Below are 11,698 nucleotides of genomic sequence, written 5' to 3'. Positions count from 1 at the left end.
TAGAAGATGGCCTCTGTTCTTTTGAGCCGCTACTGTACCCACGGTTCCAGAATCATCCTAAAAATGCCTTGGTGCCTGAAGACGTGTCAGCTATGGTGGGGTTTTTTTTGGTTTGTGGGTTTTTTTGGTTTTGGGTTTTTTTTTCTGTTGAAGGTGTAGAAGTGTGTACAATCTCATTAAAGCAGAGAATAATGTTACCCCAACAGAACATACTTTGCTGCTGTGAAACACTGGAGATTTGGTTACTTGTGACACTACTTCAAAAATATTTGACTAGCTTTATAAAAGCCTATTTAAGAATTTGCGTAGTTTATTAGAGAGATGTTGGCTTTTTTTTTTTTTTTTTAGATTTTATTTTGGAAGACCTTTTATAGGAAAGGGAGTATAAGAGGCCCAAGAGACGGAATGCAAGAAATGGGAGAGGAAAGGGTGTCTGAATGTCTAATCAAGGAGAATTTATGGAGATTGCAAAGAGGGAAAGGGGGTGATTAATTTCACGCTGCTGTGGCTTTCCTCTTTCTCTGACCATAGTGTTTCTGGGGTAAGGCAGAGGCAGAGGTGCGGGTATAACCTCCCGACAATTCCATCAAGCGTGGTACGAGTGCACGTGTGCCATTGCCAGATGGTTTCTAGGAGCTCTTTGGCAAAAAAGTGGAGGAGACACGGTACGATAGCGAAGGTACCGCTCTGTTGCAACGCGCGCTTCCCTTGCTACTTGGACCCACGTATCTTCTCGGGTGCCCGTTGGACGCGTTTTCTAGGCCGTGCTCCTACAAGTGCAGAATGGGAGAAGTCCTTCGCTTCAGCGAAACGCGTTCATCCTCCTCCTCCTGTATTTGGAGACCCTCGTCGTAGGGTACGAGTATGGCCGAGACCTATGAAAGCGCGATGTCCGGTCAGCGTTAGGTGAGAGCTTAAACCGTCCTCGCGAGGGTGGGTCAGGGATGCGGAGCAGGAACTCGAGCAGCCAGTTTCAAAGTAGTAGTATTTACTATTAAAAAAAAAATATAAAAATTACTCCTCATTCTAATGAGGTTTTCAAAGCTGAGCCGTGCCTTCGCTTGAAAGCAGCGGTGGGGCGGTGGATTTATTCTTTTTTTTCCAGCCGCAGCAGCGGGGATGGCCGGGGTTCCTGCGTGGGTGGGTTTGCGTTCGCCGGGGGTGGGGTTGCCCCCGGTGCTGCGCGCCCTCAGCGCACCTTTCGTAACTCTGTAATTAACGCAAGCTCATTAAGGCCAGGTCAGAGCGGGTGCGTGTGTTACCGACAAAGGTGCTTAAACCACCGAAGTAAACGGTGACGTTTTTTTGTGACAGGGCAGCCCCCGCTGCCTGACAGGCCAGTCGCGCCGCTTCCGCCGGCGCTCGCGCCCGGCCGCTCTGAGGTCATGACGCAGGGGAGTGCGTCCCCCCCTCCCCCCCCCCCCGCCCCGTTCCAAGCCCCGCCCCTCCCCGCCGAGCGCGGCCGGTAGCGCCTCCCGGGGAGGCGGGGCGGGGCGGGTCGCTCCCCCCCCCTCCCCCCCCTCGCTTCTTCCCCTCAGCCCTCGCAGCAGTTTGGGCTGAGGCGTCTGTTGAATGAGCGGCTGAGGGGAAGGAGGGGGCCAACGGCGCTCCGGCCCGGCCGGCGGAGCCGACGGGGGATCTCCCGTAGCCGGGGCGGGGCGGCGGCGAGGGCAGGAGGCGGGGCCCCCTCCGCCCCCGCCTTGGCTTCCCTGCGGCCGCCCCGGCTGGCGGCCCCTCGCGGCGGGCGGCAGGGCATGTCCGCGGCGCAGGTGTCGGCGGCGCCCGCCGAGCGGCGGGGCTGGGGCCCTGAGGGCGGCGGCCCGGCCGTCGGCCGGACCCGGGAATCGGAGGAGCCTCGGGCATCGGAGGAGCCCCGGCAACCGGAGCCCGCTTCGCCCCGCGGCGAGGAGGCCGCGGAGGAGGGCGGCCGGCGGCGGCCGGCGGTGGAAGCCCCGCCGCCCAAGGAGAACCCGTGGACGAAGCGCAGACCCGCGCGGGACAGCCCCTCGCCGCCCGCGGCCGACGGGCAGCTCGTCCCGCAGGACCCAGGTGCGGCGGCCGGGCCCGGTGTGTGTCTGGGGGGGGGGAGCGGCGGCGGGCCGGTTGGCGTGTGGTGTTGGTTTGCGTTTGTTTTGTTTTGGTTTTCTTTTTAGAAGCGAAACGCGCGTGTTTCTCCCCGCTTCTCCCCACCCCGGGGCGGGCAGCGTGCTACCGGGGCCGGGCCCGGGTGCGGGTCGGCCTCGGCGGCGGTGCGGCTCGGCGGGAGGCGAGCCGGGCCCTCGGGCTTTTGACATACATGGGCAGAGGAGGGAAGCGAGCGAGGGGAGGTGGGGGCCGGCCGCCGCCCGGAGCCGGGGCCGGCGGGGGGGGGGGGGGGGGGACGGACACGACAACGACGACGGCGCTCGCTTGCTTTACCGCAGGTCTTTTTTGTTTAATTATATAGCAAGGTCCTCCGTACGATCCGTTACTTGCTTTTGCTTTCCAGAAGATTTGGGTGGCGGAGGCTTTAAGCGTTAACGAAAGTAGTCAGTTTGCTTGCTCTCGGGATTCGGGCTGTTTTTGTGGAAAGAGAAGGGAGCGAGAGTAGCCGTGGTATAATTTTCTGGGCTTTAATCGCTATACGTAAGAGAAAGCTACTTTATAGGTTCCATACCGACTAAACGGGCAGATGGCTTTACTAAGTTGGTCATCGAAGACCTGACTTGAAATGGCTAGGCTTTATGCTTAGGCTAGCAAAGAGTTCCTAGAAGTTAGCAGCTTCTTGGAGTATTGTTCTTGGCTGGAAGTAAACCGCTGACCTCAAAATACGTATTTCAACCTGCGTTTCCTGAGAATTTCAATCTCAGCGCTTGCACCTGAAGGCACCTGACAAACCTTTTTGTGATCTCACAGTCGCTTTTATCCTTGAATTACACGTGTACTTCCTTCACAAAAAGAAATATATAATTTATACTTTCAAGGATGCAGGTCGTGCAAGCAGAGGAGTTCTCCAGACCACAGAATCTCTACTTAGCTGAAGATCAAACCTTTTGGCAACATATATAGTCATCTTTATCATCTTGACTGTTTCGTTTGTGTGTACTGACGCACTCATAAATACCTATTTATGCATAGCTTCTACAATCTTGCTTGCTGGGCAGCAGCTTGTGGTCTTGTCCATGCATGAAAGGGAATTTGTCACTCATTTGCCTTGCTGTGGCAGTAATAATAATGGTACATCAGAATCATTGCGAAAGCTTCTTTTGTTGCATTAGCCACCTCGTGCTTCACCTTCTGTAAAGTTTACTTTTCCACTTAAGGTAGAATACACAAATAGTTGTTGAAGGAAGGAGGAGAAAGGAGGCGGTGACTTCTTGTACTGTGTGCATTATATGCTTAATTTGATGATTTCAGAGAACAAAAAATTATTTTTCTCCTGTGTAAAAGTCGTGCTTACCATTTATCAAGTTAATACTAAACTGAGTTGTTGCACCGGAACATCTTTTTCAGTGGCAACTGTATAATTGAGCAAATACGGGAGTCACCGTTGCTGGTAATGGCATCGGTGAAGAACGCATACTAGGGTGCGTGTTTTGGTTTGGCCAGCACCAACAGCACCAAGAAGGAGCCACTGCTCTTTCCCTTGTAAAAGACAAAGCAGCTGGTCTTTCCTGGGTGTTTGAAGGAAGGAATTGCCATGGGCCTCCGTCTGCAACGAGGGATGTATTTTGAAGTAACTAATTGCATGTTGGCAAAGCAAAATCAGTCACGCTAGGCCCTTACGAATGTAGTAGTATGGAAATTAGTCATGTGAAATAATAAGTAGATGAGCAAAAATACTACAGGCATGGAATGTAAAACTATACGTAAAGAGGATAATAAAACGTAAAAGAATCTCACATCAAAGTAGTGACTGAATCCTGTTCAACTTGTTGATCCTGGCTTAATTTGTTGAAAGTTTCCTGAGACGTGCACATATGATGTATTCAGTGATAGTTACACGCTTGAGAAAATTGACCCCAGTCTGTCATCTTTTGACTTTGAATTCAGCGTGGCATTAGTTTGTAATAGAGGCAAACCTGACTCTTGTTACTGAAAGAAACTGTTAATGTCAGCTGACACTAGAAGGAAAAAAGTAATGTAAAAGGCTTAAAATTCTTGGCGAAAGAATTCGGTCAAAGCGTTGTTACCGTGCCCTATTATGTTTTTGTCTCGGACATGTTAGTGGGTTTTAATCATGTTATAGTAAACCAAACATCTAATGTAAACATATTTGAATTTTTCATGGTATGTTTGTTACATTTCAGTGTTTCTAAGCTTTTAACAAAGCCTAAAAAACTTTAAAGTTATTTTTATAAAACTTAATTATAAAAGTTTATTACACTTTTATTAAAATTTGCTTTTAAACAGAACAACTTCAGAATTTTTTTGCTATTCAGCTATTTTTACATTCTAATCTGCATTTAACTCATGGAGAAAGATTGGCAGCAGTATAAAATTGCTAGTGAAATTAATAGCCTTCTATCTAATCCCAATGATCGTGAACGCAGGGAGTTAGCTTTAGTGTAGGCTGTCAGATGATGACAGGTACTTCTGCGGTGTGTCTTCCTTCCCTCGTGGCATCCAGCCAGCCAATATATTGCAGTAAGTCTTCAGTTCTTCAAGTTGAAGCTCTGTGAGTAAAAGGAGAGGAAAGGTTGCGAGGAAGAAGTCCTATATAATCCTGTAGATAATTTTTTACAAGGTAACAGGATAAGCTTTTTAAATTGAGCCAACAATGTGTGTCCACATGGAAGCTGCACAACCCAGCGTTAGTCCCGTATTCCTTGTTTTTCCTCAGCTACCCCTCAGAGCCGGGCTCTCACAGAAGAGGCTAGTTACCCTTCCTCCATATAAATAATTTGCCCAGGATGGAGTTGTTGAAATCATTTTATTACGAAAGTAATACCTCTTAGTTTGATGAAATCCAAAGTGCTGCCCTTTTTGTAAGCTTGTAGAAGGGAATCTGAATGACAAGTTCTCTAGTCTTCATGTGATTTGTATAGCTGATGTGGGTCTCTACTAATTCATTAGATGATTATTCAAAAAATGTTCATGATATTTATGAAAGTATTCAATGAAGCAAAATACCTGTGCTGCTTAAGTGGTTGAAGTGGGTTTGCTTCCTACTGTGCTTGAGTGATGTAGTTAGTTAAAATAACTGCACACTTCAGTCTTGTATTGTGCTCCATTTGTCTTTTTTCATTGTGTTTATTTCTGGGCATCAAAGAACACCTTTTATCTGATTGATATTCTGGTAGCAGACCCAGTTCACTGCAGTGCTATATGGTATAAATTGATTTGCTTTAGTCTGTTAGCAAAACAGGTTGTAAAAGTACAGTTTAGTAAAGGTATACTGTGTTACTAGGAATAGCAAGCTTGACTAATAAATTGGTAAATGATCTGATTATCAATTTTTTTGTGTATCTAAGGCAGATATTATCGTTAGTTCTTATGATGAATTCACCAAGTGTTTTAATACCAGCTTTTAAAAATTATTTTTAAAATTATCAGAAGGTACAACATTGACAGTTATCCCAACCCTGAGGGGATTAAAAACATTATCTTTACAAACCTGCTGTCTGTATTTTAGTTGTATATAACAGCATATGTCATTTTAGATGGTAGGGGTTTTGTTGTTGTTGTTTCTAAACTGGAGACCTGTTACGAGAGAGAAATCCATCCTGCTGCCTAGAGTTGAAGACGTGCTACTGGCTTGCTGTGCTCTAGCACATGCTCCCTTTAGACCGTGAAAGCTTTTGTAGAAATTGAGTCACAGGTTGCAGCTTTCTAGGAAGAAACTAAGACAAAAATAAAATGAGAAATGAAATGCAAGGAAAATAAATAGTATAAGGTTAATCAATCATGTATTGGGGATTTTTTTCCCTGTTGCTTGCTGTATTGGAAATATGACTGGTTTTGAATGTAAATAGGTGGAAGGATGTGCAGGTGTCATAACTCATTGCCTTGGTTAGTTGTTCAAATAGTGAGAAGAAGGTCAATCTAATGTAGTTTTGCTATAAAATGCTAGAACTGTTGTAAGAAAGGATCTAAATCCATGCTCTAGATTTAAATTATGATATACTGCAAGGGATTGTTTTGTCATGTTTGCAAGGCTTTCACATTTATCTGTTAAAACGATAGATTTAAGCAGAGCTTACCTTGTTTAAAAATGAATTATACTGTGGAGTTTCAAACTGAGCATTGAAAGGAAAAGGTAGTACAAGATCCAGCAAACATGTTCTGCTGAAGTTTTGAAGAGCTGTTCTGCCGGGTGATTTCAGCCGCCTCCTGAAGCACTTCTGATATTTATTCCATATTGTTCCTTCGCTGAAGGAAATACACATGCAGTCCAAGTAAAAAATAAAACTTGAATATTGTCTAGAAGTCCTTACAGGATAAACCACATTTGTGTCAAAGGTAGAATGTGTTCTACCTTTTATTAATAGACTTTGCTTTCAGAAGAAATTGGCAATATGATCCCTCCCCTTCTATCAGAAAAAATTACTTGCTGACTAATTATTTGCAGAACTTCAAACCATCCATTCTGAAGTACTACTACTGAAAACATAATTTGTCTCGTAATCAGTGGTACATCTTTATGTACAAACTTTACTTCTCTTGCCTCTGCACAGCATCCAGTCTGCTTTTTCTTTTCTGTTGCTCCAGAGGATTGCTGCTGGTTTTGTGGTTCCAAAATTCATCTCTCATTTTTCAGAACTGTCATCCCATGTATCTTGACATACTGCACTTGGCATGTTTGCACATCCACGTCTTTCTGCAGAAAATACCTCGTGTTGAGATACGATGTATTAAGAGACTTGGAAGAACCAGAATAAAAATGGCTTTGAAGGCTGATTTCTGTCTTCATGGGGATGGCATCTTTACTGGATGGAGTTCAGTGATTGAAAGATGATCATTGGCAGTTAAATTTCCACATATTTAATTTTTTTTTTTCTCCCTCAAAACTTAGTTGAAACCCAGCAAGTAAAGTAACTGAAGATACCTGAATTCTTTTATCAACACTGCATGCCTTACTAAACAAGTTACTTTGTAGCATATGACTGAATAAACCATTTTAATACAGTTAGGTTGGAATTAACAGTAAGTGAAATAGTTTATTTACAAGGGCTTGCTGGGTTCTGCTGAAGCAGTGTACTAAAGATGCCGTTTCTGGGTGTTCAGCACTGTTATGTGATGTTGAAACTAAACACCGGAGTAATATTAAGTATAGAGCTTTAATTTAAATGCACTCTAGAGTAGCTTTTGCCTGAACAGTGGCTCTAGGCCTGTTCGTAACAACAGATGTGACCTCCCCCCCCCCCTTTCCCCCTTATCTTCCCTTTCATGCTTCATACTAAAATCCAACTCCCACACAAGAAGCCCCAGAAAGCTGGTCAGGAACGATTGGTAAAATTTGGTTTTGAGCATGGCTCTTCTGGGAGGACAAGAAACTCTGTGGAGTTGTTTTTGGGTAGGGAAGTACGGAGCATGGTGAGATCTTGGGCCTTTGTGTTCAGAAAGGGCATCATCAACTAGGCGGTGTGTTGCCTAACAGTAATTTTCTTTTCATTTAGTGTGCAAATGCATCTTCCAAGTCTTGGATTACTACATACAGATAAGAGAGATTCCTTAAAACAAGTTGGGTCTCATTCTGTCGATTCAGATAGCCTCTCCTGCTGCCTGGAATAATATCCCATGACTAAGATAGTGCAGCGACATCGAGTCTTTTATTTTTGAATCCCTTGCTACGCCCTGGTGACACACAGAGTAGAAGTTCTGGCAGAGCAGTCCTTCGGCAGCAATTTAAGTAGAAGTGCTGTGAGATGGAAAAAGGGCTTCAGTAAGGTAATTGAACAGCTAAAGAGAGGTGCGTGTTTACCGACTACTGGAGGACAAATGCTATGGCCAGTCAGTTTACCTTTACAGATAATTGGCAGTTTTGTTGGAGAAAATTACAAATTTGTTTGCTGCTCCACCTCTACAGCTGTTTGTCTTGTTTTGGAAAGGGCAATTAGTTTACTGTTGAATGACAAGTAAAAATTCGGATTACACAGTCACTGTGTTTCTGAAAGCTCTCAGTCTAAAGTTAATTGTGGCTGAATAACAAGAAAGATGCAGTTTGGAGGGAGTGTGTTTTGTCTTTGTTTTAAAAAGCAGATCTGTAGGAGAGGAAGAAAACCTGCTGGTAAATGGTGTAGCAAAGGTCAAAGGCCGATCAGCATTCATTGAATTCACATGTCTTGTGTGATGTGCAAGCTGTATATAGCAGTATTAATATAATTTGCAGTGGAATATGGAGTATACTTTAGTTTGTGTTTCTAACGTTCACAGTATATTCCAGGAAGTAGACGGAGAGGGTTTTCAGTCGCTGGGGCACGAGGGTGGGGTTCCCAGTGTGAAGCTGTGATAAGGAAGATTAGTCACTGGATGTGAAAGAGATAAGGGTTGAGGAGGTGATGTTATCCCTGTATGAAATAATAATCCACTAGTGATTTCAGTCATGTTCAATGTTTCAAGCTTGTCTTGCAATAAAATACTGAATAAGAAGTTTCAAGGAAGGGTTGTGACCACTTTGCTATGGGAAAATATGCACTGGGAGAACAGAACCAGGGCTTAACAAGAGAAGTTAAGAAGTGGTTTCCCTTGTCTCAGTTCTAATCTCCCAAGAAAACTTTTAAAATGTGTTTCAGGGGCTCATTTTCTTTGCTACTTCTTAGGTTAAAATACCGGTGGTTTTAGTCTTGACCTTATATCTCAGCAAATGCTTAAATACTGTGTTATACGGTATCCTGTACACCTGGTTTTCAAGATTATTTACAGTCATTGTGAATTTGAGTTTCTCAGTGTCACATACTATTAGTTATTTTATGGAAATGTTCATTGACTTCGATACCAAGGCCTCAAAAAGCCTTTGGTGTAGTATGATAGGCCATTAAACAGGGTTGTTAAAATATGCCTTCCTTACTCTTTTAAAGTGCAGTCTAATTCTTCACCTGAAAATATTTTTCTTCTTTTACAGAACTACAAAATTCCACTAAAGTTATAAAAGCAGTGAAACCCAGGACAAGGAAATGCAGCAAGGTTTGTATTTGCCAGAAGGACATTTAGCTATGAGTTACTGGACTGATTGTGTTAGAAGTCCCAGTTAATCTAACCTGTTAATATAAACTGGCATTTAGCTCAGCTGATAATATGGTAAGAAAATGAAATAATTTCAAAGGAGTATTTCTGGCTGTAAATATTCAATTTGGTAAACAGCTGATATTGCTAAAATAAAAAGATAGCAAGGTATTTTGAAGTTACAACCAGAAGTGTTGTGTTCTGCCTTGGTAATGGTTAATTTTGAAGACAGAGAAAAGTAAAAAAGGAAGGGGAATTTAAAATTCGAAGGGATGCTAAAGTGGTGTATGTACGAGGGATAAGGAAAGGCACTTTTATTTAAAAAAAGCAATGGGATTATATAAAAATGTGAAGGGGCTGCCAAGAAACAACATCGCTTGAGCACAAGTGATGCTAGATTGGTTTTGGAAATCCTTTTTGCATGTCATGTGATGTGTGCTCTTTATGTGCTGTTACAAGTTTATCGTTATGACAACAGGAGACACTGAATCCTTTTTGTTGAAAAATGAAGTTTCTAAAATTCTGTGCAGCCACCCCTTTTGAGGTTGAATAATACCTGTGCTCAAAGGTCTTCCAAAAGCTAAAAGACTTTTAAGCAGTAGATGCCTTTAAATCACATGGGAAGCTATGTGTGAGGCAGCATTTAATCTGACAATTGTTTTATGTGTGCTCAAAAGTCATAAGCCCTCTTGGTTTGTTTTGTAATAGAATGTAGAAAATTTTGTTCGCTTGCTATCTTTTTTTTTGTCTGTGCCCACTTAAAATATTCTTTGTGAAGACATTCTTTAGACAGTTATACAAATTACAAGCTAAGATGTATTGGACCTTGATTTGGATGTAACTGCAATGAATAGTTGTTTCTAGAATTGATCATATTCTGTTTTCAAAAGTTGTGTGTTTGTTTTCTGTTGTATTTCTCAGTTTTTAAAAATTGCTACTTCTAACAATTCTGCTCAAAGAGTTTGTCTGGCCATCTGAGTCATGAGTGATATCTTCCTTGTATTAAAAAGGACTAAATCTAAGAAGTAGTATAAACTGTTTGTCATCTTTGCAGGCTGATGATTTTGGTGATATCACAAACTGGCCAACACCAAGTGAAATAGCGAACAATGAAGTAAGTATCCTTTGTTATTTTTCCGTATTATTTATTTTAAAATCTATATTGACTTCTCTGCTTAATACCATTCCCCCCAGAATGTGCTATGGCTGTTGTAAGCTTTCAGCAGGAATTTTGCTAGTGATTCAGGACACTGGTCTGTGCTTAACTGTCTGCACTGGTACCAGAATTTCTGAAGCCTTCACAAGCCAGCACACATACACTCCATTTATCCTTAGTGGTTTTCCAAGGACCTGTAGGTAAAAATGTGCCATATTTACTCCACCATTTTAAAACTTATATTTCCCTTTTCTATTCGTTGGGAAGTTTATGCACAGATGAGAAGGCCTTTGGGGTTGTGAACGTGCTGCCATCCCTTGTGGCTCAGAATGCTTTGTGCAGGTTGTCTTAGGACGACTTGGTTATCCTTGCCCTGTTCCTCCGATACATTTTTCCCTTGCTGGATCTTTAGTTAACATCTTTTCCATCAAATTATCTTCCTTTTACTTTATATGAAGTTATTAGTGAATAATATATATTACATCTCTTTTATGCTATTTAAAACAAGAACAGAGCCCAGGTAATTGCAAGCTATGAGGTGCCATTTCACTCTTTGCTTTGGTTCTGCAGCACCCGGTGATGCTTTTACTGTTACTGTTTTCTTGGTGAGGGAAACCAGAAGATTTGGGTTCAACAATGTGCATTGTATAATTGAAAGTGCCAAATGAAAACTGAAAAAGAGTATTAAGGTAGTTTGGCATGAATCGTTTGTCCTACGGACTCAGTTTCTAACACTGTCCCTTCTCCTTCAACTGATTGTCATAACTTTGTTGTTTATGGCAGCAACAAAATACTTTTCAAGTGTCTAACCAGGCTTTTAGTGTTGCAGGTAGAAATTCTAGATATCTGTAGATTTGACACAACATTATGTTTACTGCTAGGTAAGACTTGCCTCCTCTTAGTAGCTTGTTCTACAGGATCTCAAAGAAAATATTTGAGATTGCTAGAAGGATCTTAAAAACCTGAATGGATTATAGGCCAATAAATTAATGCTCGTTCAGTTGCTCACATACCAGTTAGAATACTTTAGTGTGTGCATGTTTCCCATCGTGGTTTAGGATTTATACAAGATCCTTGATTTGACTTTTTTTTGTCTTTTTAAAGTATTAATAAGCTTCTCCATCATCCATATTCCTGTCAGTTGCTGAGACTACCACTTCAGGAGGAGACAGTGGTGATATACTTAACAGTATCATGAAGGATGCATGACTTGCATCCTAAATGCTGCTAATTTATCTGGTGGCATTAGAGGTGTGTAATTCTAAGCTGTGCGTTAAACTCCTTCCTTAGCTATTCATAAGGTTAGAAATAATTTCACCTCTGCTCTTTATACCTCAGATGCACAGCCTCTTCCTTTCCTGCAGCCTAATAAATCAAAAATGCTGTTCTTGAGGATTG

At 42.6% G+C, this 11,698-nt stretch overlaps 1 protein-coding gene across 3 annotated transcripts in view; it reads left to right on the top strand.

Annotated features, from left to right (window-relative positions):
- Positions 1 to 1,594: 1,594 nt before the first annotated feature.
- The window catches only part of LARP1B (La ribonucleoprotein 1B), a 32,495-nt gene continuing 22,391 nt past the window's right edge, over positions 1,595 to 11,698 (top strand). The window contains exons 1-3 of one of the 3 annotated variants that reach the window (XM_075036682.1): positions 1,595 to 2,067; positions 9,044 to 9,105; positions 10,199 to 10,258. In XM_075036682.1, coding sequence (XP_074892783.1) covers positions 1,755 to 2,067; positions 9,044 to 9,105; positions 10,199 to 10,258 — 435 coding nt within the window. In that variant the 5' untranslated portion in view covers positions 1,595 to 1,754. The remainder of the gene's footprint in view (positions 2,068 to 9,043; positions 9,106 to 10,198; positions 10,259 to 11,698) is intronic. The other 2 variants (XM_075036644.1, XM_075036653.1) reach the window with 2 other exon arrangements.

The sequence above is a fragment of the Buteo buteo genome, chromosome 1 (assembly GCF_964188355.1).
Source record: "Buteo buteo chromosome 1, bButBut1.hap1.1, whole genome shotgun sequence".
Lineage (NCBI taxonomy): Eukaryota > Metazoa > Chordata > Aves > Accipitriformes > Accipitridae > Buteo > Buteo buteo.
The sequence above is the reverse complement of the archived record's forward strand: the minus strand, read 5'-3'. Positions and strand labels throughout refer to the sequence as shown.